General features: G+C 44.4%; 1 protein-coding gene across 16 annotated transcripts in view; it reads right to left on the bottom strand.

The window, feature by feature from the left end:
- KIAA1217 (KIAA1217 ortholog) overlaps positions 1-26327 on the bottom strand; it is a 547348-nt gene that overhangs the window by 245813 nt on the left and 275208 nt on the right. For 14 of the 16 annotated variants that reach the window (XR_012157585.1, XR_012157583.1, XR_012157584.1 and 11 more), the window contains exon 2: positions 5648-5931. Coding sequence is in view for 12 of the 16 variants with exons in the window: in XM_073334251.1 (XP_073190352.1) it covers positions 5648-5931 (284 nt within the window). In the remaining 4 variants the exon portion in view is untranslated. Of the gene's footprint in view, positions 1-707; positions 854-5647; positions 5932-22351; positions 22524-26327 lie in introns of those variants that run through there. The other 2 variants (XM_073334246.1, XM_073334252.1) reach the window with 2 other exon arrangements.

The following is a 26327-nucleotide window of genomic DNA, read 5'->3' as shown; positions in this document are numbered from 1 at the left end:
CAGCTAAGCACAAAGAGATTTTTTTTCTTTCTTAAAACAAACGTAGAAAATCCAACACCCTGGTTTTATCCCCAAAACCACAGAGATAAAGTAGAGTTTACTTGTGCTGTTGGATTTCCGCCCCAAACACTGTTGTCTACTTCCTACCAGATCTGCGTTTATCCAGGACAAGCCTTTTTTTAAAAATCACTCTCACAAATTATGTTGCAATTATCAGTGCATATATTTATAAAAAGTATTTCATTGACTGATTCTATAATCTACTAAAATAAATGCTTCTGCATTCTGCAGATCTGAAATGCTGGAATAAATGTAGTTATAATTTTAATGTCTTGTTTTAGCAGTTAAAGGAGACACATCTGGCAATGATCTACAAATAAATACAGTGTCTCCGTTCTTGGTTTCTCCTCCAAAACACTACCTAGAACATTTTTGCAGCATTATTCATTTAATCAGCATAATGCATTACATTGCCTTTCACATTATTCAGAATTCTCACTTCATTCAAAAAAGAGCTTGTTTAAAGAAAAGAAAAGAAAAGAAAAGAAAAGAAAAGAAAAGAAAAGAAAAGAAAAGATGCCATGCCAGAAAGCTCAGTTTATTGATTCAGATCTGCTGCCAAGAGGAACAATGCAGTAAAGCAGACTTCGGCATTTCAAAAATGTTTTTACAATAAGTGCAAAGGGAAAAAAAAGAGTTATATTTACCTAAACCTAGAATTCCACAGGTGAGGCAGGAGATAAGTTATGGAATCCTTTTCCTTTAGTCCCAAAAGTTTTAGTTTAGAATGAATTCTGTTGTAATCCTTTACGGTTGTCAGGTAAAATGCCCTCCATGTCTCTGCCGTGTTTTCTTTTGCCCTTTTGCAGCAAAACTCAGTCATTTGCATAAAACCTACTTCTAGCCTATAAGAGTTTTTGAACAACTACATGTTAAATTAGCTGTCCTGACATGCTCTTGCAAGCATGACATCATAAATCTCCATAGTTACCTTAACCCCACCTGCCTGCATGCTGCCAAAGTTACCTGTCAGGTTCAGACCTACCACTTTGCTTCAACTGTACATTTTTTTAAAAGAAGCAACCCCATTTTGTAGTTATTCTGAATTTCACACCAACAGGGTTTTTTTAAAAATTAATAGAAATCTAACTTCATTTGCAAATGGATTAAATCATTCTTCAGAAAACACTAATTGAAATGCTAGGCATTGCTATCTGCCCCTCCCTGACTAACAATGTACGTGATTAGTTAAAGAAAAATCCTACAGTGCCACATGTGTCTCAGATTGTACTCTAAAGTTACACGAAAAACTCAGCTTTTGAAAAGCTTCAACTGATATGGCTTCTACAGGTTCATTTTCTTTCTCTCTCTTTAAAAAACTTTTTACTGGTATAACTTGTAAAACAGGTTCACCTCAGGGATTTTTTTACCTCCTCCCCTTTGAAAGAAGTTTAGCATTTTTAACCTTTTAACTGCAAATACTTTTTCATCCTCAGAGCCATTGTCCTTGTTTATATACTTTTTCCTGGCCCCTACTAACCACAGTCACTCCCCCCAAAGCAGGCAGCAACGTAACTCAATGGGCTCATATAGAGAGTGAGTACTCCAGTGTCATATGTTTGGCACCGCACTCTCATTGGAGGATAAACACATGTCACTCCAGAGCTGGAGAAGGTCCGGTCCGGTCCTCTCCTTTCCAACCTTGTTGTGGACCTTTTTAGTCCCTCACTCTTATGAGCATGTAATATGGTCTCGACAAAGGCATGATACATGGAGGTATTGAAGAAGTTTCCACTTCACCTCTTTGCTCTGGTTAATATACATAAATCCTGAGCTGCAACAAATCCTGGCTACTGTACTATTCTTGAGACTATTAATAAAAGTAGTATCTAGCTCTTACATGGCTAACCATGCAAACAATTAGAATGAGACCACTCACTATTATTTGTTATTTCTATTACAGCAGAGCCCAGAGGCCCTTGTGCTAGGCACTGTACAAACAAAGACAGGCAGCCCGTCTTGGTGAGCTTTCTGTTTCAAGACAAGACACAACAAATGGGATGATAAGAGAGAGAGGAATACACAGTTACAAAGACTATGTGCATAGCTGGGAGTTTTCAAGTAATTAAAAATTATAAGATACAATTATAATGATAATTATACAATGACAAATTATAATGAACAATAGATCAGCAACCCCTCTAGCTTTTTACTTAGCCATTTTCAGGTGGTATTTTCCTGTAGACATTATGGAAGAATTTACAAAAGCAGAGCAGTGGCTTTAAAAACTGCTTCAGAGAGGGCTTTCTATGCATAAAGCCAGCATGGACGAAAGCATTAAGACACTGTGGAAAAAGCAGATGATCAGCCAAGGCTGGTATCATTCGCAAAGTCGAGGGAACAACATGACACGATCATCAAAACTCATTTTCACCTCTAATGTTTCACCATAAACTAGAGGCCAAATTCTCTATTGTACACATTGCCTGGCTGCAGTGAAGAGCGAGAGAGAAGGCCCAGAAGAGAGCCAATTAAAGCCTCTTGATTATCTGACCAGTTTTATGTTGGTCATCACCCTGGTAGAGATTAGAGCAAACTAGGAGCTGCTCCAAACTCTGCCATCTGATAATGGTCCCCAACAGATCACCTACCGACTGGGAATATCTGGAGTGTAATATAGCCTAACCATATCATTTTGAGATTGGGGTTGCCAGGAACCTGGTGGTATAGTATCTGGCTAAGACTGTAAGGGACTCCCCACACACATTGGAGTGCAACAGGAGTCAAGTTGGATCATGTAAACGTTCAAAGTCTGCATAGGTGTAATAACCCATGTTGGTATTTTGTATATATAATCTATGTGTGTGTATATAGTACTTAGCTCTTATATAGCATGTGTGCACATATGTGTATGTACCTTGTAAACACACATGGTACACACACACTGAATATTTTAAAATTATAATATATACACACATATATAAAGACAAAATTGCATTACAACCTTCACTATGGAGCTGCTAACATATTCCCATTACATGCCCGCGTGCATACACAAACAAATGGTAAGGAATAACAATTAGCTCTGAATTGTGTGTCTGAGATTATAACAGACTGTTCTGACACATTTCTATTAAAAAGTCGCTTACTACCAAATAGATACTTATTTTTGCATGTTTTAAGGTGGTTCTTTGTTTGGTTTATGGATGTTTAAAAAAACGAATGACGAATGGATGAGATCCCCATTCCTGAAAGCACCCAAGAAATGTGGCCTGATCCTTTGATAGTAATTTCAAGATAATTTTGTTTTAAAGTTTACCCTCATTACAGATAGTACGTATGTCTAATCATCAAAAAAATAGAAACAGGCTATATTCACATAGATTTCATTCCCCAATAAATTATCAGATATGACACATTTTAAACAAACAGTGAGAATGGTTACTGCATTCCTTCTGAAACGTGTGGGCTTCAGAGAGAGATCAAGTTACAAATTGTGTAGGGTGTCCTGCTGCGTAGGCTGTTCAAACCTAGGTTTGCAGTGTCTGCACCACTGGAACTAAATATTTACATGACTCAAAAGATCTTATCTTCGGTCTCCCCCTCCCCCTTTATTTAATTTGTATGCTATCTTTATCTACCACCCAGCACATTCCACACAACCATGAAAGTTCATGAAAGAGATAAAAAGTATAATCACTGAAAAAAATCCAAGACTTTCAAAGGAAGGAAGAGGCCTGTATAAAAATAGGGCATAAATCATACCAGTTAATGCTGAGGACATAGATAAATCTGAGCTCATTTTCTTTTCTTTTACCCACAATTTTATTTTGAAGCACTGGAAGACTATGATCCTAGATTGCTTGGAATAGATGGGGGAGGGGGGAAGGATCAGAGAGAGAGAGAGAGAGAGAGAGAGAGAGAAGAGGCCTCAATTTTCAACACAATGTGCTGACCTAAGGGAAAACCTCCAAAATGGTAGGACTTTGAAAATGTTGAGCAAGAATCTCAGATACATTAACACCCTAAGCTAATAAAGAAGAGGTGGCTTATATAATAAGTACCTTCCTCATCACAGGCATACAATATGAGGGGCCTTTGAGGAAGAAGTATTCACAGATGTGAAATAAGAAATGTCTCTATATAAAACACGGACAAGCATATGAATCCATGGGAAGTCGAATCACAAGGACTACAAATATGCTGCTAAATTACTTTGATTTTTACTCTTGATTTGCTGGTAGCTAGTGCTGGAAAACCTACAAGCACTAAGAAAAAAACCTTTAAAAAAAGGTGGCCTCCCATCATTTGTCAGATTGAGCACATTGGACACAATAAGAAAAGGAGTACTTGTGGCACCTTAGAGACTAACCAATTTATTTGAGCATAAGCTTTCGTGAGCTACAGCTCACTTCATTGGATGCATCCAATGAAGTGAGCTGTAGCTCACGAAAGCTTATGCTCAAATAAATTGGTTAGTCTCTAAGGTGCCACAAGTACTCCTTTTCTTTTTGCGAATGCAGACTAACACGGCTGTTACTCTGAAATTGGACACAATGTTTTTTTCCCCACTGAACAGTACCCTTTCTCCAGGTTTGCCAGCTTCTGAATTTTTCAGCTTACTTGGCATTTAACTACTTGGACCATAAATACAGAGTTGGGTTTTTGTTGTTTTTTTTAATTAAATCATGTAGTGAAAAATTAATTATGGACCAAAATGTTTATTTTTCTGCTTTATTTACAAAGTTGAATGCTGTACTCAGCAACAGAGCACACCACTATGTCCTGAACAGTTTCATTCACTACATTCTCTGTGTTCAAAGGTCAGCATGGCAACATTTTCAACTTGTCCTGAGAAATACATCAAGATGCCACATCTTCTATGGGCCCAAAATCTGCTTCTCCCTGCTGAACAGTCACTGCATGCAGCCAAGAAACAAAGCAGTGTGAGGCACATTTCTTAGAGACCAGTACCTGCCGTCAAGATAGTCTGGAGAATGCAGATACTTGAGGATGAATCCACTCCGTTCGTCTTAGTGGATTCAAAAGCAGAAAAGGCAGCAAATAAGTGGGTAACAGCCATAGATGCCGGAACTAGAGGTGCTGCCGCACCCCCTAGCTTGAAGTGGTTTCCATCATTTACAGGGTTTACGGTTTGGTTCAGTACTCTCAGCACCCCCACTATAAAAATTGTTCCAGAGCCCCCGGTAACAGCTCCAGCTGAGGTAAACCTACACTGTCGACAAATGTTTTCTTTTCTGCTAAGCGTGGCTTCCCAGGTTGAAAATGTAGCTAAAGCGAACAGCTAGTCCCACATTTTTAGGCAAGATGGTTAGCTATCACCTGAAGAGGAGATAAATGTTCTCTTTGACTATTCTGGTTTCATTTTTGTCCTGCTAGACTCTAATATATAAACTCTTCAGAAAATTATTCATTTCAGTGAATGGCACAAAAATGGCATCAAATAGTCATACTCTTCCCCTTTAAAAAAATCTAAAAAACAAAACAACAAAGCCAACCCAATTACATTTGTTTAGGGTCTGCTACATTCCCATTTTTTCTAACCATTTAACATTGAATTTTATAAAAGTTAGAAATATGTTTTGTTTTTTTAAACAAAAAACAATAAATTACTTTGTTTTCATACCTGATCTCTCAGCCTTTCTTGGTGTCCCATTATTGCTGTAGCGTGATGGGGATATTTCTGCTTCAGATGTTCCAGAAAAGCCTCTCTCTTTCTGTCCATTTCTGATGTCTGCATTCCCAGTATTTCTTTGGAACTGCGAGGTCCACCTACAGTATGTCTGCGAGGGATGTTGCGAGTAGGCTTTGGATTGGATGTATTATTGTTTCCAGTTGCAAGGAGTTCTTTAGATCGAAGACATTCTGCATCGTCTAATGATGTTACATGCAAATTGTTTTTTCCCTGGTCTGAAAAAAATAAAGAGTATAATAAGAACATAACACCAACAGTCACATTTATAAGGAAAAAATATAGTGAGGTCAATTTAAAAAATACAGTAGTATACAATATCCTGTTCTACACCACTGATGGGGAAAGACGTGTTATTAAGCTTTAATAAAATACACAGACAGAATTGCTTATAGCAGCTGTATTATACAGTACTTAATGCCTCACAGAAAACTGATCATTTAAGAAAGATGTCCCTTTATACTATTTTCACTATTGTCTGAAGTAAAAAGAAGATAAGGCAAAGCCTTTACTCCCTAACCTTTAAAAACTAAAGGATGCTTTCCACAAGAAGAAACAGTTTTCTTCAGTATGTTCCAGTACATCTAATGAGCCTGTAACTAGTCTCCTTAGGGATACCAACTGATAAAATTCCATTGACAAAGCAGATTTGAAATCCTTAATCTTTTCAAAGTATGTTTTCCACATGCTCGGAAATGCCTATGAAATAGTAAGAGAAGCACTTGGGATTTGTTTCTGTTTTCTGACTGTAGCCAGGTTTTAAATGTCATGGATCTCGCTTCGATTTTATACCTCTCTGAGACAGCAGATTGGAAAATACAGCATCGCTTTTTCAATAAACCACTCCTCGAGAAATAAAATAAAAACAAGTTTTATGTGATATAAAAGAGGAAAAAAGTCAGATAAACTTTACAACTTTAAAGTCTTCTTTAAGACATCAATGGCCATGGATACTTTCACAAAAAGACAGCTAGACACAGAGGGTATATTAGTGTTAGCTTATCTGAAGGTAACTGTGTAACATGAATCCTCCGGTGCCTGAAGAAGTGTAGGTTGGAGGTTTGTTACCTAATACCTATGAAAAAATCCCCCTCTCTTTTGTCAGCAAAGGGGAATAACAAACAGCAGCATTGAAAAGGCCTCCTAAGTCCATTTGCAGCCTTATGCACCCTTGAATGTCCTTATTAACATTAACTCTTTATGTTCATCCCTTTAAATTTCTTGCTTCATTTATTCTATATACTGCTATTTCACTAAAAGTTATTTCACTAAAAGTTCACTAAAAGCACTCCCAGTAGATCTCTAAACACATCCCTTTGCATGTTACTGTATTTTGGGAATCGATACATTCTCCCAACTTTCATAGATTCATTAATATTAAGGACAGAAGGAACTATTAGATCAATGAATTGGACTTTATGTTTTATGACCTCCTGCACACAGGTCACCCAGTTGCTCCTGATACCATTCCCACTTGTCTGACAAATCCACCATTTAGGTCCTCACCATGCAGTAAGATACACGTTGGTGGACCCCCATTGATTTCACCTTAAATTGCATGTTCTTCAGAGGAAAGGACTTTTCTGTGAGCTACCTAGCACAGTGGTTCTCAACCAGGGGGTACATCAATTCACTCATTTAGATATTTGCCTAATTTTACAACAGGTTACATAAAAAGCACTAACAAAGTCAGTACAATCTAAAATTTCAAACAGGCAAACTGAGAAAGTAAGCATTGTTTCAGTAATAGTGTGGCTGTGACACTTTTGTATTTTTATGTCTGATTTTGTAAGCAAGTAGTTTTTAAGTGAGGTGAAACTTGGAGGTATGCAAGAAAAATCAGTCCCTGAAAGGGGTAGTACTCTGGAAAAGTTGAGAAAAAATGGTTACCTACCTTTCATAACTGTTGTTCTTCGAGATGTGTTGCTCCATGTCCATTCTAAGTAGGTGTGTGCATGCTGCACTGCAAAGTGGTTGGGAGGTTTTTCCCCTAGCAGTACCCATCAGGTCAGCTGCGGAGCCCCTGGAGTCGTGCTTTCATGGTGATGTATATAGGTCCCTGCCCATCCGCTGACTCCTCAGTTCCTTCTTGCCAAAATGCTCTGACAGAAGGAAGGCGGGTGGGTCTTGGAATGGACATGAGCAACACATCTCAAAGAACAACAGTTACAAAAGATAGGTAACCGTTTTTCCTTCTTTAAGTGCTTGCTCATGTTGATTCCAAGTCGGTGACTCCCAAGCAATTCACCCAGTCGCAGACTGCAGCACCGCTCTGCCAAATGCTGCATCGTCTCTAGCCTGCTGAGTAATGGCGTAGTTGATATAAAGGTGTGGACTGATGACCATGTTGGTGCCCTGTAGATGCCCTGAATGGGGAGCTGTGCCAGGAATGCCGCTGAGGATGCCCACATCCTTGTGGAGTGTGCTGTCAATGCTGGGGCAGGTATCTTTGCTAAATTGTAGCACGCCCTGATACAGGCCGTGATCCATGATGAGATCATTTGGGAGGACACCAGGAGCCCCCTCATCCACTTAGCAATTGCAATGAAGAGCTGTGTTGACTTTCAAAACGGCTTCATGCTTTCAATGTAAAAAGCTAACACACATCTGACATCCAGGAGTGGAGCATCCATTCCTGGTTTAACTAGCATGTGGCTTAGGGACGATCACTGGAAGAAAATGTCCTGATTTGCATGGAATTGCGAAACTATCTTTGGGAGGAAGGCCAGATGCAACAGCAACTGTACCTTGTCCTTAAAAAAAGCAGTACAAGGGGGCTTGGATGTCAAGGCCTTGAGCTCAGACACCCTCCTGGCAGAAGTTATGGCCACTAGGAATGCCAATTTCCAGGAAAGACAGAGGAGCGAGCTGCTAGGGACTCAAAAGGAGGGTCCCATCAGCCTTGAAAGCACCAGGTTGAGATCCCATGGTGGGATTGGATGTCGTACCAATCCCCTGGATCCAGGGAGGAGACAGTGGAAGCCAGGGAAACCATGCGGAACTTTATCTTCTTCCTGAATCTGTTGAGGTTTCACAGGTCTAAAATGACAGGTTTCAGAGTAACAGCCATGTCAGTCTGTATTCGCAAAAAGAAAAGGAGTACTTGTGGCACCTTAGAGACTAACCAATTTATTTGAGCATAAGCTCTTGTGAGCTACAGCTCACTTCATCGGATGCGTACTGTGGAAAATACAGAAGATGTTTGTTTTTATACACACAAATCATGAAAAATGGGTGTTTATCACTACAAAAGGTTTTGTCTCCCCCCACCCCACTCTCCTGCTGGTCTAAAATAAATCTGAGCCCACCCTTGGCCTTCGGGATTAGGAAATACTTGGAATAGAAACCCCTACCTCTGAACTCTAGAGGGACCTCCTTTACCATCCTGAGTAGTAGCAATGATTGCACCTGAGAAGAGTCTTTGAAGAGGCATGGGGAAGGAGGGTGGGAAGGTAGGAGGGAACAGAATTGGAGAGAATATCCCAATTCTACCATGCTCAAGACACATTGGTCTGAGATGATTTGTGCCCAGGCATGGTAGAAATGGGACAGACAGTTCACAAAGGGAGGGGAAGGATCCAGGATCTGAACTAGTGCGTGACCTCTGGGCACACCCTCAAAAGCTGCTTCGCTGAACCCTGGCCCTGGTTAGAGGAGGACTGAGAGGTCCTCCATCTATTATTCCTGCCCCACTTCCTGCTGTAGTCCTGTCTAGGGGGAGCAGGGTAGAAGCGAGTGGTAGGCTGTGATGTAAAATGCTTCCTCTGGGCAGGACTGGCATATGAAGCCCCAGAGACTTCAGAGTCTCCCATGAGTCTTTCAGGCTGTAGAGCCTAGAGTCTGTTTGCTCCAAGAAAAGCCCTAAACAGTCAAAAGGCAAGTCCTGAATTGTCTGCTGGACTTCGTGCAGGAATCCCAACACCTGAAGCCATGAACTGCTTCTCATAGCAATGACTGTCGACATAGTACAGGCTGCCGAGTCCACCAAATCTAGGGAGGCTGTAAGGAGGTCCTCGCAACTACCTTGCCTTCCTCAAGGACAGCAGCAAACGCAGAGCGGAGTCTGCCAGCAGTAACTCCTTGAATTTGGACATGTTCAAAGCATTAAAAATGTACCAGCTAAGCACTGCCTGCTGGTTGGCAATGCACAGCTGGAGCCCCTTGGTAGAATACACCTTCCTACCGAAGAGATCCAGCTTCTTTGCTTCCTTGGACTTAGGAGTTCATCCCGGTTGTCCTTGCCTTTCCCTTTGTTTGGCAGCATCCACCACCAGAGTGCCCGCCTGAGGATGAGTGAACAGATAGTCATACTCTTTTGAAGACACAAAGTACTTTCTCTACACCCATTTGGCAATGGGAGGGAAGAGAGGTGGGCATTTGCTACAACGTTTTCGTAGTGTTATGGATGGTCTTAATGAGGGGTCCCTCAAGGGACCTTCAGGCACAAGACTGTCAACTACGGGGTCGGTCTCCTCCGACACCTCCTCTGCCTGCATTCCCCAATTCTGTACCACCCTTCTGAGCAACTCCTGGTGGGATCTGTTGTCCAGGGCCAGCAGCGTGGTTGATGTGCCCACCACTGCTTCATCAGGGGAGGATGATGCCCGTGGTGGCACTGGGTCTTCCTGATCCTATGGCTCGCGGGGATCCCCTCTGCACTGAACGACCTGCGTAGTGCTGGGAGCGGTGCTGGTTTCCAGGCCCATGCTCATCTCAGTACTGGCCCCGGAGCCAGGTCACGCTGCGGTCTCAAAACATGCCAGCCTGCATACCCATCTCTTTGCCTTGTGGAAGTTCCCAGACTAAAGACGATGATGATGGAGGGGCCCGGGCTTCCGAAACCACTGACAAGAATCTGGACCCCGACCCTTGGGCTTGGTGATAGGCCCATGGGGTGCAGAAGGGCCATAGAGTCAGCACCTGCCACTGTGGTGGCCATGGCATCATAGACCATGGCTACCCTTCCTCTTGTCTGGAGCGATGCCGAGAATAGTGCCGGCTTTGCATAGAGACGTATGACTCTGCCTCCAAGTATGACGAGGACTCCGACCTTGGTGCTAAGGCAGCGCGGAGCGAGATGGTGATGGGGAGCAGAGCTGAGGTGAGGGCGAGCAGTGTCGCATCATCACTGGCTTGCCCTTAGAAGGCACTGTGCCCCTTTGTGATGCTGGTGTTGGAGCCGGTGACTGTATGAGGGACTGCGCCGTTATTGCTATGAGGTCCCTAGCTGCCTCAAAGGTGTCCGGTGTAGAGGGAAGGTCTAAGTCCTCCTCCTGACAGTCCCATATCAGGGATTCCACTAGAACTGGACTCGATGGACTTCCCTGAGAGTCCAGAGTCGACGGTGCTGGCTGAGTCAGAGCCGGAGCAGGGTGTCCTGGCATGGGACACACCCCGCTGATGCCTCCACGCTCCACTGCTCTAGTGGGAGAGCAACCTCTGTCAGTCTGTCTTTTGTGTGGGACCGGTGAATGGGAGTGGTGCCGGGCACTTGCACTGGAGGAGGTCTTTGGTGCTGGAGAATGATGGTGCAGAGGGTCTCTGGAGTAAGAGTCCTTTCTCAGCGCCATGGCCTCTCTTAGCCCTGGTCTACGCTACGAGTTTAGGTCGAATTTAGCAGCGCTAGACTGATTTAACCCTGCACCCGTCCACACGATGAAGCCATTTTTGTCGACTTAAAGGGCTCTTAAAATTGATTTCTGTACTCCTCCCCGATGAGGGGATTAGTGCTGAAATCAACATCTCCGGGTCAAATTTGAGGTAGTGTGGACGCAATGTGACGGTATTGGCCTCCGGGAGCTATCCCAGAGTGCTCCATTGTGACCGCTCTGGACAGCACTTTCAACTCCGATGCACTAGCCAGGTACACCGGAAAAGCACCGGAAACTTTTGAATTTCATTTCCTGTTTGGCCAGCGTAGCAAGCTCATCAGCAGAGGCGACCATGCAGTCCCAGAATCACAAAAAAGGTCCAGCATGGACCCAACAGGAGGTACTGGATCTGATCGCTGTACGGGGAGATGAATCCATTCTATCAGAACTCCATTCCAAAAGACAAAATGCCAAAATATTTGAAAAGATCTCCAAGGGCATGAAGGACAGAGGCTATAACAGGGACCCGCAGCAGTGCCGCGTGAAAATTAAGGAGCTCAAGCAAGCCTACCGAAAAACCAAAGAGGCAAATGGCCGCTCCGGGTCAGAGTCCCAGATATGCCGCTTCTATGATGAGCTGCATGCAATTCTAGGGGGTGCCCCTATCCCTTACCCCACCACTGTCCATGGACACCTGCAATGGGGGGAGTCTCACAAAACAGGGATGAGGATTTTGGGGATGAGGAAGATGATGATGAGGGGGATAGCACACAACAGGAAAGCAGAGAAACTGTTCTCATAGCCAGGAACTATTTATCACCCTGGAGCCAATATCCTTCCAACCCTCCTAAGGAGGGCTTCCAGACCATGAAGCCAGAGAAGGTAAATATTTGTAAATATAATACATGGTTTAAAAGCAAGCATGTTTAATGATTAATTTGCCCTGAAGACTTGGGATGCATTCGCAGCCAGTACAGCTACTGGAAAAGTCTGTTAACGTGTCTGGGGATGGAGCGGAAATCCTCCAGGGACATTATTAAGAGGACATTCAGAGGTGGCCATTCCTGCTGGGCTGTTTTCCTGTGGCTGAAAAGAAATCATCTCCGCTTTTAGCCACGCAGTGCGGGGGGGTAGGCGTTCACGCTGAGCTGTTCGCGTTTGGCTGGCAAGGATCTTCCCTGATACTAGTCATGCGGTGGGAGGAGGGGTGAAGTGATCACCCCAGAGAATTGTGCGGGGAGGGGGGTTAGTTGAGTTTCTGCTGCACATTAACCAGAAAACCGCAGCCCCTCCTTTTAAATGGCCAACCCAACGGGTGCATGGTATGGAAAAGGAGGGTGGTGCTGTTTGAAACCATTCCCGCATATTATGAAGGTTGAAGAAGCCGAAAGACTGTGGCTTACCATGGCTGCCTGCAAGCTGAATTCTGTTGCCCGGCCCTGCGTGTGTGATCTCTCACACCAAACTGGCAGGTTCTCAATATAAGAGGCAAAATGCGACCTTGTACCGAAAACACATGTGCTATGTAATGTTAACAGCTTGGTTCACCATGAAAGAGTCTACCCATTGTTCTCTAAAATGTGTCTTTTTAAACACTACTCTCCCTTTTTTTCCTCCCGCAGCTGCAAATGTTTCAACGCTCCCCCTATCATCTCTGTCCCAGAGACTAGCGCAGATAAGGCAGTGAAAAAAATGCACTCGCGATGAAATGTTTTCTGAGCTCATGCAGTCCTCCTGCATTTAAAGAGCTCAGCAGAATGCGTGGAGGCAAACAATGGCAGAGTCCAGGAAAGCAGAAAATGAACATGAGGACAGGAGGGACAAGCAAGACGAGAGGTTGTGGGAGCAATAGGAGAGGTGGCGGCGGCGTGATGAGAGGAGGCAGGATGCAATGCTGAGGCTACTGGGGGATCAAACAGATATGCTCCGGCATCTGGTGGAGCTGCAGAAAAGGCAGTAGGAGCACAGATCGCCACTGCACCCCTGTGTAACCACCCGCTCTCCTCCCCAAGTTCCATGTCCTCCTCACCCAGACACCCAAGAACACAGGGGTAGAGGGCCCTCCGGGCAACAAACCACTCCACCCCAGAGGACTGCCCAAGCAACAGAAAGCTGGCATTCAATAAGTTTTGAAGTGCAGTGTGGCCTTGTCCTTTCCTCCTCCCCTCATCCACCACCCCACTGGTACTTCCCTCCTCCCCGAGCCCTCCTGGGCTACCTTGGCTATTATCCCCCTATTTGTGTGATGAATTAATAAAGAATGCATGATTTTGAAACAACAATGACTTTATTGCCTCTGCAAGCAATGATTGAAGGGGGGAGGGTGGTTGGCTTACGGGGAAGTAGAGTGAACCAAGGGGGCAGGTTTTTATCAAGGAGAAACAAACAGAACGGTCACATCCTAGCCTGGCCAGTCATGAAACTAGTTTTCAAAGCTTCTCTGCTGTGCTCTTCTAATCACCCTGGTATCTGGCTGCACTTAATCAGTGGCCAGGCGATTTGCCTCAACCTCCCATCCCGCCATAAACGTCTCCCCCTTACTCTCACAGATATTGTGGAGCACACAGCAAGCAGCAATAACAATGGGAATATTGGTTTCACTGAGGTCTAACCAAGTCAGTAAACTGCGCCAGCGTGCTTTTAAACGTCCAAATGCACATTCTACCACCATTCTGCACTTGCTCAGCCTGTAGTTGAACAGCTCCTTACTACTGTCCAGGGTGCCTGTGTATGGCTTCATGAGCCATGGCATTAAGGGGTAGGCTGGGTCCCCAAGGATAACTATAGGTAATTCAACTCCAACCATTATTTTCTGGTCTGGGAAGTAAGTCCCTTCCTGCAGCTGTTCAAACAGACCAAGGTTCCTGAAGATGCGAATGTCATGTACCTTTCCTGGCCATCCCACACTGATGTTGCTGAAACGTCCCTTGTGATCCACCAGTGCTTGCAGCACCATTGAGAAGTACCCCTTGTGGTTTACATACTGGCTGCCAAGGTGGTCTGGTGCCAAGATAGGGATATGGGTTCCATCTATCACTCCACCACAGTTAGGGAATCCCATTGCAGCAAAGCTATCCACTATGACCTGCACATTTCCCAGAGTCACTACCCTTGATAGCAGCAGCTCAGTGATTGCGTTGGCTACTTGGATCACAGCAGCCCCCTCATTGGATTTGCCCACTCCAAATTGATTCCCGACTGACTGGTAGCTGTCTGGCGTTGCAAGCTTCCACAGGGCTATCGCCACTTGCTTGTGAACTGTGAGGGCTGCTCTCATCTTGGTATTCTTGCGCTTCAGGGCAGGGGAAAGCAACTCACAAAGTTTTATGAAAGTGCCCTTATGCATGCAAAAGTTTCACAGTCACTGGGAATCATCCCAGACCTGCAACACTATGCAGTCCCACCAGTCTGTGCTTGTTTCCTGGGCCCAGGACCGGCGTTCCACAGCATGAGCCTGGCCCATTGCCACCAAGGTGTCTAAATTGCCGGGGCCCGTGCTTTGAGAGAAGTCTGTGTCCATGTCCGCATCACTCTCTCTGCCGTCGCCTCCTCGCCTGCTTTTGCAGGTTCTGCTTCTGCACATATTGCAGGATAATGCGCGAGGTGTTTACAATGCTCGTAACTGCTGCGGTGATCTGAGTGGGCTCCATGCTTGCCATGGTATGGTGTCTGCAGGAGAGCAGAGTTGTAGCAGAAGCGGTGGTTGACGACAGATGCCACAAGAATAGATATTTACAGAGAATGACGAGAGAAACTGCAAGGTGGATTCATAAGAGCAGGAGAGCAGAGTTGCAGCGGAAGTGGTGGAGGACGATGGTTAGTACCGCGCACATTTCCCAAGGAAGAACACACGTACCCGGGAGCCCATGACAGACAATATGAAGAAATCACTATTGAGACAATAGCAGCAGAGCAGAGTTGCAGCAGAAGTGGTGGATGATGACGGTTAGCAGTCCTACTGCACAGTCTGCTGAAAGCAGTATGGCGTCCGCATGGAAAAAAGGGTGTGAAACGATTGTCTGCCATTCCTTTTCACGGAGGGAGGGGTGACTGACGACATGTACTCAAAACCACCCATGACAAAGTTTTTCCCCGTCAGGCACTCGGCGCTTAACCCAGAATTCCAATGGGTGTCGGAGACTGCAGGAACTGTGGGATAGCTACCCACAGTGCACCTCTCCGTAAGTCGATGCTAGTCACGGTAGTGAGGACGCACTCCGCCGACTTAATGCGCTTAGTATGGACATACGCAATCGACTTTAAAAAAGGGAAGAAGGAGGATCCTGGGAACTACAGGCCAGTCAGCCTCACTTCAGTCCCTGGAAAAATCATGGAGCAGGTCCTCAAAGAATCAATCCTGAAGCACTTGCATGAGAGGAAAGTGATCAGGAACAGTCAGCATGGATTCACCAAGGGAAGGTCATGCCTGACTAATCTAATTGCCTTTTATGATGAGATTACTGGTTCTGTGGATGAAGGGAAAGCAGTGGATGTATTGTTTCTTGACTTTAGCAAAGCTTTTGACACGGTCTCCCACAGTATTCTTGTCAGCAAGTTAAGGAAGTATGGGCTGGATGAATGCACTACAAGGTGGGTAGAAAGCTGGCTAGATTGTCGGGCTCAACGGGTAGTGATCAATGGCTCCATATCTAGTTGGCAGCCGGTATCAAATGGAGTACCCCAAGGGTCGGTCCTGGGGCCGGTTTTGTTCAATATCTTCATAAATGATCTGGAGGATGGTGTGGATTGCACTCTCAGCAAATTTGCGGATGATATTAAACTGGGAGGAGTGGTAGATACGCTGGAGGGGAGGGATAGGATACAGAAGGACCTAGACAAATTGGAGGATTGGGCCAAAAGAAATCTGATGAGGTTCAATAAGGATAAGTGCAGGGTCCTGCACTTAGGACGGAAGAACCCAATGCACAGCTACAGACTAGGGACCGAATGGCTAGGCAGCAGTTCTGCGGAAAAGGACCTAGGGGTGACAGTGGACGAGAAGCTGGATATGAGTCAGCAGTGTGCCCTGGTTGCCAAGAAGGCCAATGGCATTTTGGGATGTATAAGTAGGGGCATAGCGAGCAGATCGAGGGACGTGATCGTTCCCCTCTATTCGACATTGGTGAGGCCTCACCTGGAGTACTGTGTCCAGTTTTGGGCCCCACACTTCAAGAAGGATGTGGATAAATTGGAGAGAGTCCAGCGAAGGGCAACAAAAATTATTAGGGGACTGGAACACATGAGTTATGAGGAGAGGCTGAGGGAGCTGGGATTGTTTAGTCTGCAGAAGAGAAGAATGAGGGGGGATTTGATAGCTGCTTTCAACTACCTGAAAGGGGGTTCCAAAGAGGATGGCTCTAGACTGTTCTCAATGGTAGCAGATGACAGAACGAGGAGTAATGGTCTCAAGTTGCAGTGGGGAAGGTTTAGATTGGATATTAGGAAAAACTTTTTCACTAAGAGGGTGGTGAAACACTGGAATGCGTTACCTAGGGAGGTGGTAGAATCTCCTTCCTTAGAGGTTTTTAAGGTCAGGCTTGACAAAGCCCTGGCTGGGATGATTTAACTGGGAATTGGTCCTGCTTTGAGCAGGGGGTTGGACTAGATGACCTTCTGGGGTCCCTTCCAACCCTGATATTCTATGATTCTATGATTCTATGACTGTACAACATCGATTTCTAAAAATTGATTTCTATAATATTGACCTAATTTCATAGTGTAGACATACCCTTAGTGAGACTGGTGCGCTCCACAGCTCCCAGCTCCTGTGCTGGCTGGGGATGACTCCACGAGGAACACTTTCAGCCTAAAGTCCCTCTCCTTCTTAGGCCTTGTTTACACTACTGCAGTAAGTCGACCTAAGTTAGGCTACTCCAGCTACGTGAATAACATAGCTGGAGTCGATGTAGCTTAGGTCAATTTACTGCAGTGTCTACATTATGCTCTCCCGTCGACTTATCTTACTCCTCTCATTCCGGTGGAGTACCAGAGTCTACCAGAGACCACTCTTCACTAGACCTGCAAAATTGACCCCCACTGCATTGATCACAGGAACATCGATCCCTGATAAGCGTAGACATGGCCTTAGTCCTTGGGCAGAAGCCTCTACAGATTTGGCACTTCTCAGTCTGATGTGCTTCCTCCAAACACTTTAAGCAGGAGTCATGTGGGTCTCCCTTTGGCATAGGCTTCTGACAGGACCAGCATACCCTGGTCAGGAAACATGCGGGGGGGGACCCCCAACTAAAATGTATCTAAACTAACTATGAACTATTAGAACTAACTAATACTAAGTTGTCAAACTATTTACAGGTACAACAAGAAAAGTCCACTAGGAGATCGCTTGCTGTAGCAAGAGAAGAGCTGTTCCAACGACCGTCACTGGCGGTAAGACAGAAGTGCCGAGGTGGTGGGTAGGCAGGGACCCTATATACACTGCCATGAAGGCGCGACTCCAGGGAGCGCCACAGCTGACCCGATGGGTACTGCTGAGGGGAAACCTTCCAATGACTGTGCATGTGGCATACACACACACACCTACTTGGAATCGACATGAGCAAGCACTCAAAGAAGAACCACTGATTTAGCACACTTGTGGACACTATAGTAATAACAGTGTTCTCTACTTATAGATCATTATACCTATTATAGTAGAGATAGGCCTGAAATAAAAGCCCAAATCCAAACTTTGAGAAGTATGAATTTGGCTGCTCTCTCTGTGACAGGCTGAACCTAAATCTTGAACCCAAACAGCTCCACACCCATCACCATACTCTGTGTGTCCCTAGCCTCTGTTTGCCAGAAGCTGGGAGTGGATGACAGGAGATGGATCTCTCGATGATTGTCTGTTCCGTTCATTCCCTCTGACACACCTGACATTGGCCACTGTCAGAAGACAGGATAGTGGGCTAAATGGATCACGGGTCTGACCCAGCACAGCTATTCTTATGTTCTTAATATTCCTAACCCTGGAGAAGTTTAGATCTGCATCCAAATTCAAACTTTCTCGTAAAGAGAAACACTACATAAAAGCTACAGAAAGATAACGTGCTGCAGACTCAGAACATCACACTCCTTCATAGTGATAAACATTTTTTTTTTACCTGTCTTGCATACATGTTGGGAACTGGCAATACACTTCTTCCGTAGGAAGCCCTAGAGTTCAAAGCTAGACTTTCATACTAAATTTGCCTCCTTAATGTGTTCCTTTAAATATGTGCAAAACCAAAAACTCACAATCAATGCAGTTTTTAAATCTTTAGCTGATTTTGAGCAAGCCAGCATTCCTAAAGTGTCTCCAACGTCAGAACATCAGAGCTGCAGCTACACATGTTGAGATCTATTGGACAACGCAAATTTTCCATGTGTAACTTAATTACAAAAACTCCCAACCTCAATAACTTTGTGATGATGCTTTCTGAAAACTCAGGGAGAAATCCTACCACCAGATGCACTGAGATTTGTTGGAAAGAAGTGGTAAAAATGAGTATTTTGTTTGTAATAAAGAAATGTGCCTATCCCAAATGCATCAATGGTTCAAAAGGTTTTTGTAGGCTGTGCACCCACATCAGTGGATCTCCAGTAAGAGGGATAATCTGGCATTTTTAATCCATCACACTCCAAATATAGATATTATATTTCTGAACTTGTTGAAATGGAAGTGCCAGGCAAAAAGACGTTCTGCATTTCTGGTTGAATAGGGGCCATCTCAGATGTCTGAGTATTAGGCATAAGCATGGCTACGTATATACCCCTCACACACAAACCCCCTAATGTAAGGGTCACAATAGCAGCTGTGAGCACCTCCTTGAGGATACAATACAGGCCTTTTCTACATTTGCTGTGGCATGTAGGGCACGTGTAGCTACATGCTACAGTGAAAAGCAGGCTGCGTTCACATTTGTCACTGTGGTGTGTAACTACATGCAGCAGTGAAAGCTCTGGCAGCAGGGAAAAGCTCCGGTAGTAAAGACTCCGGCAGCTCCCCACCTGTTGCCTCTCCCAGGCCAGAGCCTTTCCTTGCTTACAGAACCTTTCACTGCAGTGGGGAAAGGCTGTGGCTGCAGGCAGACAGTGAGAGACTACACTGCCAAAAACAGAAGTACAGACATGGGAGGCACTGCTTGGGCATGTAGAGAGCTGTGTTTCATACACACCCTAGGGTTCAGGCACGTAGGGCACTCTACTCACCTAAGCTGTCCCTCACTGTCTACACTGTTATTTATACCGATGCTATCCAGGTGTGCGGCATCTGTACTCTACACACTGCCATGAGTGTAGATCTACCTTAACGTGTACAACACAAAACACAACAGAAAGTTCATTAATTTTGTAATCCTGCTCTACATCTCATGCAAAACCTATCCATGCTCCGCACCTGAGTTCTTAAGAGATATCTAAAGACTCATCTATTAGCATGAAGAGACTCAGAAACACCAAACCAAAGTGTTTTATCATTATTTGTTATATATGAAGACTTCAAGAAGGAACCAAAAGACATGGTGCTATGTCAGCCTTTTTTTTAGCCTTTAGCACTGCATGTAAGAGAAGAACACTGAATTCCTAAAATTATCCAAAATGTAACAGTTTTTACCACACATAACTGAAAAGAAACAAATGCAAACTAATTGTTACCTTTGCCATGTCTAAGTTATGTTATTAATACATATGTTACATGACACATTCTTTTCATGGCATCGACAGACATGTAACATACTACAAAACACTGCAGTCCCTACTGCTTTCTTTTGGTGCACAATTTACATTGATTAAGAATCCGGCAAACTAATTTGGATAAAATAACCCCCCCAACCCCCTGCCTGAAACTGACCAAACTGAACTCTAACCCTTTCTGAAGCTCTGGAATGTCTGCATTACAGAGCCCCTTCTCAAATCTCCTCCTAAATGTACTTCCCTTGCACTTCTTACCTGGTGGCAGGTCACCTTGGGGGAAGGCAAGAGAAGGGATTGTGAAATACTACAATGCACACTGGGGCATTTTAGCTCCAGGTGCATGTGAAGATCACAAAAAGAAAAGGAGTACTTGTGGCACCTTACAGACTAACCAATTTATTTGAGCATGAGCTTTCGATGTGCATCCGATGAAGTGAGCTGTAGCTCACGAAAGCTCATGCTCAAATAAATTGGTTAGTCTCTAAGGTGCCACAAGTACTCCTTTTCTTTTTGCGAATACAGACTAACACGGCTGTTACTCTGAAACCTGTGAAGATCACAGTATCAGAAGCAGCGGAATCCAACAGCAAGTTTCTGGATCCTGCTACTACTAAGTAGCAGAATGGGCAGGCTTTCCACACCTTAGAAAATACATATGGAATGAGAGAGCATTGAGGAAAGTGTCAGCTTAACAACCATCCTCCCAGAAAACTTTCTAATGGGTAAAGGATCATCTGATTGTCCCTAGAAGACTGCATGGGTTGTAGGCAGGAGGAGGATAAATGTATCACCCCTTAAAAAGGGGTAGGTGAGAGAGAATTTTCTGAGGATGCCAGAGGTACGAATATGATAGCCTATCATGCTCTTGAGGAGGAGACCTTTTACTTGAAAAATTAGTGGGTTGCTGGACCTTCCTCTTTAAGAAGGTCTGCTATCATGGTGGATGGAGGGAGGACGAATGGGATGTGTTGCATGACTGGATAAAGGCTTTGTGGGGACTGGGATAGTGCTCAAAAGGCTTGAAAATCTGAACTGGGTGCTTATCTGAATTAAGCCCGAATTCAAAATTTTCTGAGATTCATCCATCACTACAGGAAATATAATTTAATGGAGAAAACTTACAGGAAAAATTAATTTAACTTAATTTTTGGCCTACAAGTGGTATGTCCATGATAATCCATCATGATAATCTTTTGGATTAATTGTTGTGACTTGGATCTTCCAGTTTCAGGAGCTAGTCCAGACTTACTTCGGCTTTCTACCATCACATGAATATCAGTATATTTTGCATGGATAGTATGGTAATAGCATGTTATTTCTTTTTGCAATTCAGGAACACATTTTAGTGAACATTTTGTTCTCCATACACACAAAGGTGCGTGAATACACACACCCGAACGATATGGATGGACTATGAGTTACCCATTGCTCACATATTCGCTATGATCTGGCAGAATGTCAAACAGTACTAATGACCACATTGGAGTTTTGTTTATTATATGCTTTTTCCGAGTATGCTACATATTCACAGATATTACTGACTTTTAATACTGTGAAATACCAAAATATATTTTCAATTGCCATTTATACCCAAACATATTATGTTTATTTTATACAAACACAGGAGCATATATGTTTCACTGAAATCTGCATGAGAAACACAATACAACATGCATGTGTATTGGAAGTGTTCAAAAAGCTACCATGATTGGTGTTCTATAAATACTTATAAGAGATAAATTTAGATTAGATATCTGTCATGCCACCTGAATGTTTGTACAGAGTGGAATACCCTACATAAAAATTCATCAGGAAACTGTTTGCATTAGGTTTCAGACAAAATACAGTGCAATGGTAATTGTACAAATGCACCACAGCTGACCTTACATGAAAACCATGCTCGTAATTTCTTGGCTTCATTCCAAAATCAACCCACCTTGTTCCACACAAAGTAAATTCATCTCATGACAATATACTGTAGATCTGTGTGTTCTAAAATAGGAATCGAAAAAAAACTGTAATCTCAGTACTGCTTCTATAAAATGAAGTGTTTCTCTGCTTCTGCTGTTGGAGTATAGAGAATTTAAAAGGTAGCTGATAGTATTTATCCTTCCCTAGGGAAGTAACACACTCCATATCACACTGCTTAGTGTGTCACAAAATGTGACATCAATATACACTCTGCTTTAGCTCTTAAATAAAAATCTCTCCAAAGAGAAAGTTAAACATAAAAATCCCCAAAGTATCAGACAAGCCTTCAAAAGTCACATGCACAAGAAGCACACTTTTTATTCCCTCTACTTCTAGTTATAAAAAGCAGCAATGAGGGACGTGTTTAAATGTAACTCCATCTTTGACTGATTCTGTTACTTACCCTTCATCTGTCTGCTGTCTGTTGAACAAGCCAGGCACAGCTCAGATTTCTGGCTTTCATTTTCCTCCATTGTCCCTGCCTACTTCACAAGCTTTCCTTGAAAACTTTTAAACTGCAGGTTTAAAAACTACCAGAAGCAGCCTCCAGGAGAAAAGAAAGAAAACTAGCCTTCTCTACAGTACAAAGTTCATTTAAAAAATGAAGTGCATTCCAGAAGTACAAGTATCCGTTATGGAATGGTGGGCAGTACTTTCAGAGGCTGCTGCTTTTGCTGCTGTTGCTGCTGGAATAGTCCCTGAACACTTCTCAGTGAGGGCCCCAACAGGTGATGGTCTTTTCTGCGGGAAGGACTCTAGCCGGCTTGTTTTCCACTGCTCCCAACTACAGATATACTGCAGCCAAGTAGTATTATGAAAGGGAACATTTCAAACAAGATTATAGGCCTGAATCTCAGCTGGAATCTGAATCCTTAGCTTTCTAAATCTCTGTCATGGGACAAAGCCATTCCACAGAATATTTTTTAAACACATAACCACTGAGCCCACAAACATCCTGATAAATGCTCCGGTGTCTTTTTTTAATGTGCCGTTTAAAAGTAATTCATTATGTAAAAACTGAGGGATTTTTTTCTGTTGAATACTTGCAAGCTGCTCAGGAACCAAGCAGAATGTAATTAAGACATATAAATCCTACATTAGTGAAACCAATAGAACTGAGTGTAAACCACAGCGAGCAATATATAAGATGGAAATCTGGCTTAGATAGAATTTGAAGAGGAAAGTCAAAGATATACAAATAAATATCAAGTGATTATTTTTCAGTAGTTCAGAAATTAGAAGTCTGTATGAGATACAGTAGACACACTGTGTCATGAGGCAGTTATTGAGGAAGATAAAGATGTTGCATCAGTCTCCACCACAGTTAATTTTTGGGAGCATACCAAACCTGAACCTACTCTTTTAAGGTAATAAAACAGAGGTGTTGTCAGATATTGAGATGTGAAAAGACAAGGTGCTGGAACAAACTGATAAATTAAGGCACAAGCAGTCAACAGGATCAGATGGGAAATCTGTCCAAGAGTTCTGAAGGAATTTAAGAATGAATGGGGGGGCTGAGGTGCTAATGAAATGCAATCTCTCAAACTCAGATACTGTCCTGGAAAAACAGAGGCTAGTTAATGTTGGAGATATCTAGGACTGATTTCTAGACACCTCATCTCAGAAAGTTTAGAGAAGAAATTGAGGTGGTTCTGAGATGGGTGATGAAAATTATGAGAGATATGGAAAAACTTCTTCATGAAAATAGATTGAAAAGACTGGGCCTATTCAGTTCACAGAGGAGACAAATAAAAGGATGGGATAAAGATATGCAAAAGAATTAACAGAACACAGAAGGTCAATCAGAGGGTCCAGTCTACTGTCTTTTGAGGAGGTATAAAGGCAAAGCCCATAAAATAAATGGGAAAACTCCCATTGATTTCAATAGGCTTTAAGTCGATGAAATGGAAAGACAAAAATGTAATAATAATAAAAAAGGAATTCTTAAATAAAAACCCTGGGGAACATTGCCACAATACATCATTGAGACCAACAGTTTCACAGGATTGAGAAAAGGACTGAACACTGATATGGATAGAGTGACCAGACGTCTCATTTTTAAAGGGACAGTCCTGTATTTAAGCCCTCCTGCAGGTGTTCTGACTTTTTCTTAAATATGGGCAAATTGTCCCGTATTTTCCGTCTCCCCCCAGTCAGTACTGGTGGGTCCTGCTGCTGGCCGGATCCCTGCTCGCCAGCCACCCGCCCACCAGCGGTGAATGGAGGGCTCCAGTGGCTGACAATGGGGGTGGGTGGGCGGGCAAAGCTGGGGGTGGGGCGAAGATGCAGCATGCGGGGCTGGCCACTCCCCCGGTGATCTGTCAGCACAGCCCCAATACGTGCCGGCTCTCAGCCAGCAGGGCCCCGTCCCCGTCCCGTTTCTGGCCTGCACTGGCTGCGCGCTCTGAGCTGTGGTGGCTGGTGAGTGTGGGCAGGCGCCAGGCGGCGGCCAGTTACGTGTTGCCTCTGCTGCCCACCCATCAGCCCTTTACGTGCTCCCCCTCTCACTGTCCTCTCCCTGCTTTGCCCCTTCATCCCCCAGAGCCCCACTGCTCCTCCATATCCCCCCTGGTGGGACGCATCCCACTCTCAGCATTGTGTGAAGAACCAGCCCCTGGTCAGAGCACTCAGCTCACCAACAGCCTGGCTAGCAGGCCCCTTCCTTCCTGCACTGCCTCTGGCTGGGCCACCACCCCGGGAAAGCCCAATACCCTCTGGCCTGGGGTGCTGGCCAGGAGAAGCCAAGTCCTGAATGAGCCAAAACCCTGCACAGCACTGGCATGGGGAAGCTTCTCCACTCCTCAACTAAGCTCTGGAGTGGGAGGGGGGAAGCAATTTCCAACCTATTCACGCTCCACAGCAGCAGGGGCTTAACACCCTCTTCATCCCACCCCAACCCCCGGGTCCTGCCCCCAGGAAGCACGGGGCTACTCTGTCCTCCAGACACCCTCCCCTGCTGAGCCACCTCTCTGTCTGGGTTTGCTGAAGGCCCTGCAGTCAGGTGCCCTGGGCCTTGGTGCACCATGCTGCCTTAGGGCTTAACCCCTTCCTGCCTGCATTGTAGCCAGAGGCGGCTGGCTTATGTTGGTGGCCAGCAGCAGCCTGGAGGTGTTAGCTGCTCAGAACCATAGAGCTAAGGGTAGCCTAGAATTCCTCCTTACCTGTATGGGGTTAAGAAGCTCAAATAACCTGGTTGGCACCTGACCAAAAGGACCAATGGGGAAAGAAGATACTTTCAAATCTGGGTTGGGGGGAAGGCTTTGTTTATGTGTTCCCTGGGGAAGCAGAGAAGCATCAGGTCAGAAAACTCCTTCTCCTAAAATCATCCTAAAATGAGTCTCAATATTGCAAAAAGAGTAAGTAAATAAGGCAAGGCATGTTAGATTATCTTTTGTTTTTAGATTGTGAATTTTCCCTGTGCTAAGAGGGAGGTTTATCCCTGTTTTTTTGTAACTTTGAAGTTTTCCCTAGAGGGGAATCCTCTGTTTTGAATCTGATTACCCTGTAAAGTTACCTTCCATCCTGATTTTACAGGGGTGCTTCTTTTGCTTTTTTTTCTTTATAATGAAGTTCTGTTTTTTAAGAATCTGGTTTACCTATTTGTTTGGAAGATTATTCTCAAGCCTCCTCGGGAAAGGGGGTGTAGGGCTTGGGGGGATATTTTAGGGAAACAGGAATTCCAAGTGGTTCTTCTCCTGAATCTTCGTCTAACTCACTTGATGGTGGCAGCAGTACCCATCCAAGGACAAGGAAGGATTTGTGCCTTGGGGAAGTTTTTAACCTAAACTGGTAGAAATAAGCTTAGGGGTCTTTCATGTGAGTCCCCACATCTGTACCCTAGAGTTCAGAGTGGGGAGGGAACCCTGAAGCTGCCTTTCAACACTGTGTGGGCAGGAAGGGACAAGCTGCTTCCAGCCACACTGGACTTGTGGCGGGAAGAGATGAGTTCTGCAAAGACATGGGCCATGTCATCCCTTCTCTCCCTCCTCTTCCCCTGCGCCTGGAAGTAGCTCTGGGCAGAAATCTGGGAAGCGTGGGGGGGGAGGGGGGAATGTGACCCTGCGTGCCCTCCCCTGCCAAGTGTTGCCTCGGGAAGATGTGGCGCCAGGTACCAGGAGAGGTGGCTCCATCCTGGGGGCCCAGTCAGGCATGGAGGGAGGAGCGCCAGGCAGGGAGGATCGGGTTGGTCGGTCATCCCCCGTGTGAGAAAGGTGTACATGAGTGTGTGTTTGTGTCACCTCTCTGTGTGTGAACCCTAAAGCCTTAAAGATAAGAAGGTAAATAAAAAGAATCAAACTACGCAGTACTTCTTTTTAACAGGGGCTCAGACAATTTGATGTTAATTTGAACATTTGCACTGCAAAGTTCTGATGGATTGT

Source organism: Lepidochelys kempii, chromosome 2, assembly GCF_965140265.1.
Source record: "Lepidochelys kempii isolate rLepKem1 chromosome 2, rLepKem1.hap2, whole genome shotgun sequence".
NCBI lineage: Eukaryota > Metazoa > Chordata > Testudines > Cheloniidae > Lepidochelys > Lepidochelys kempii.
This window is presented reverse-complemented; position numbering and strand designations above follow the sequence as displayed.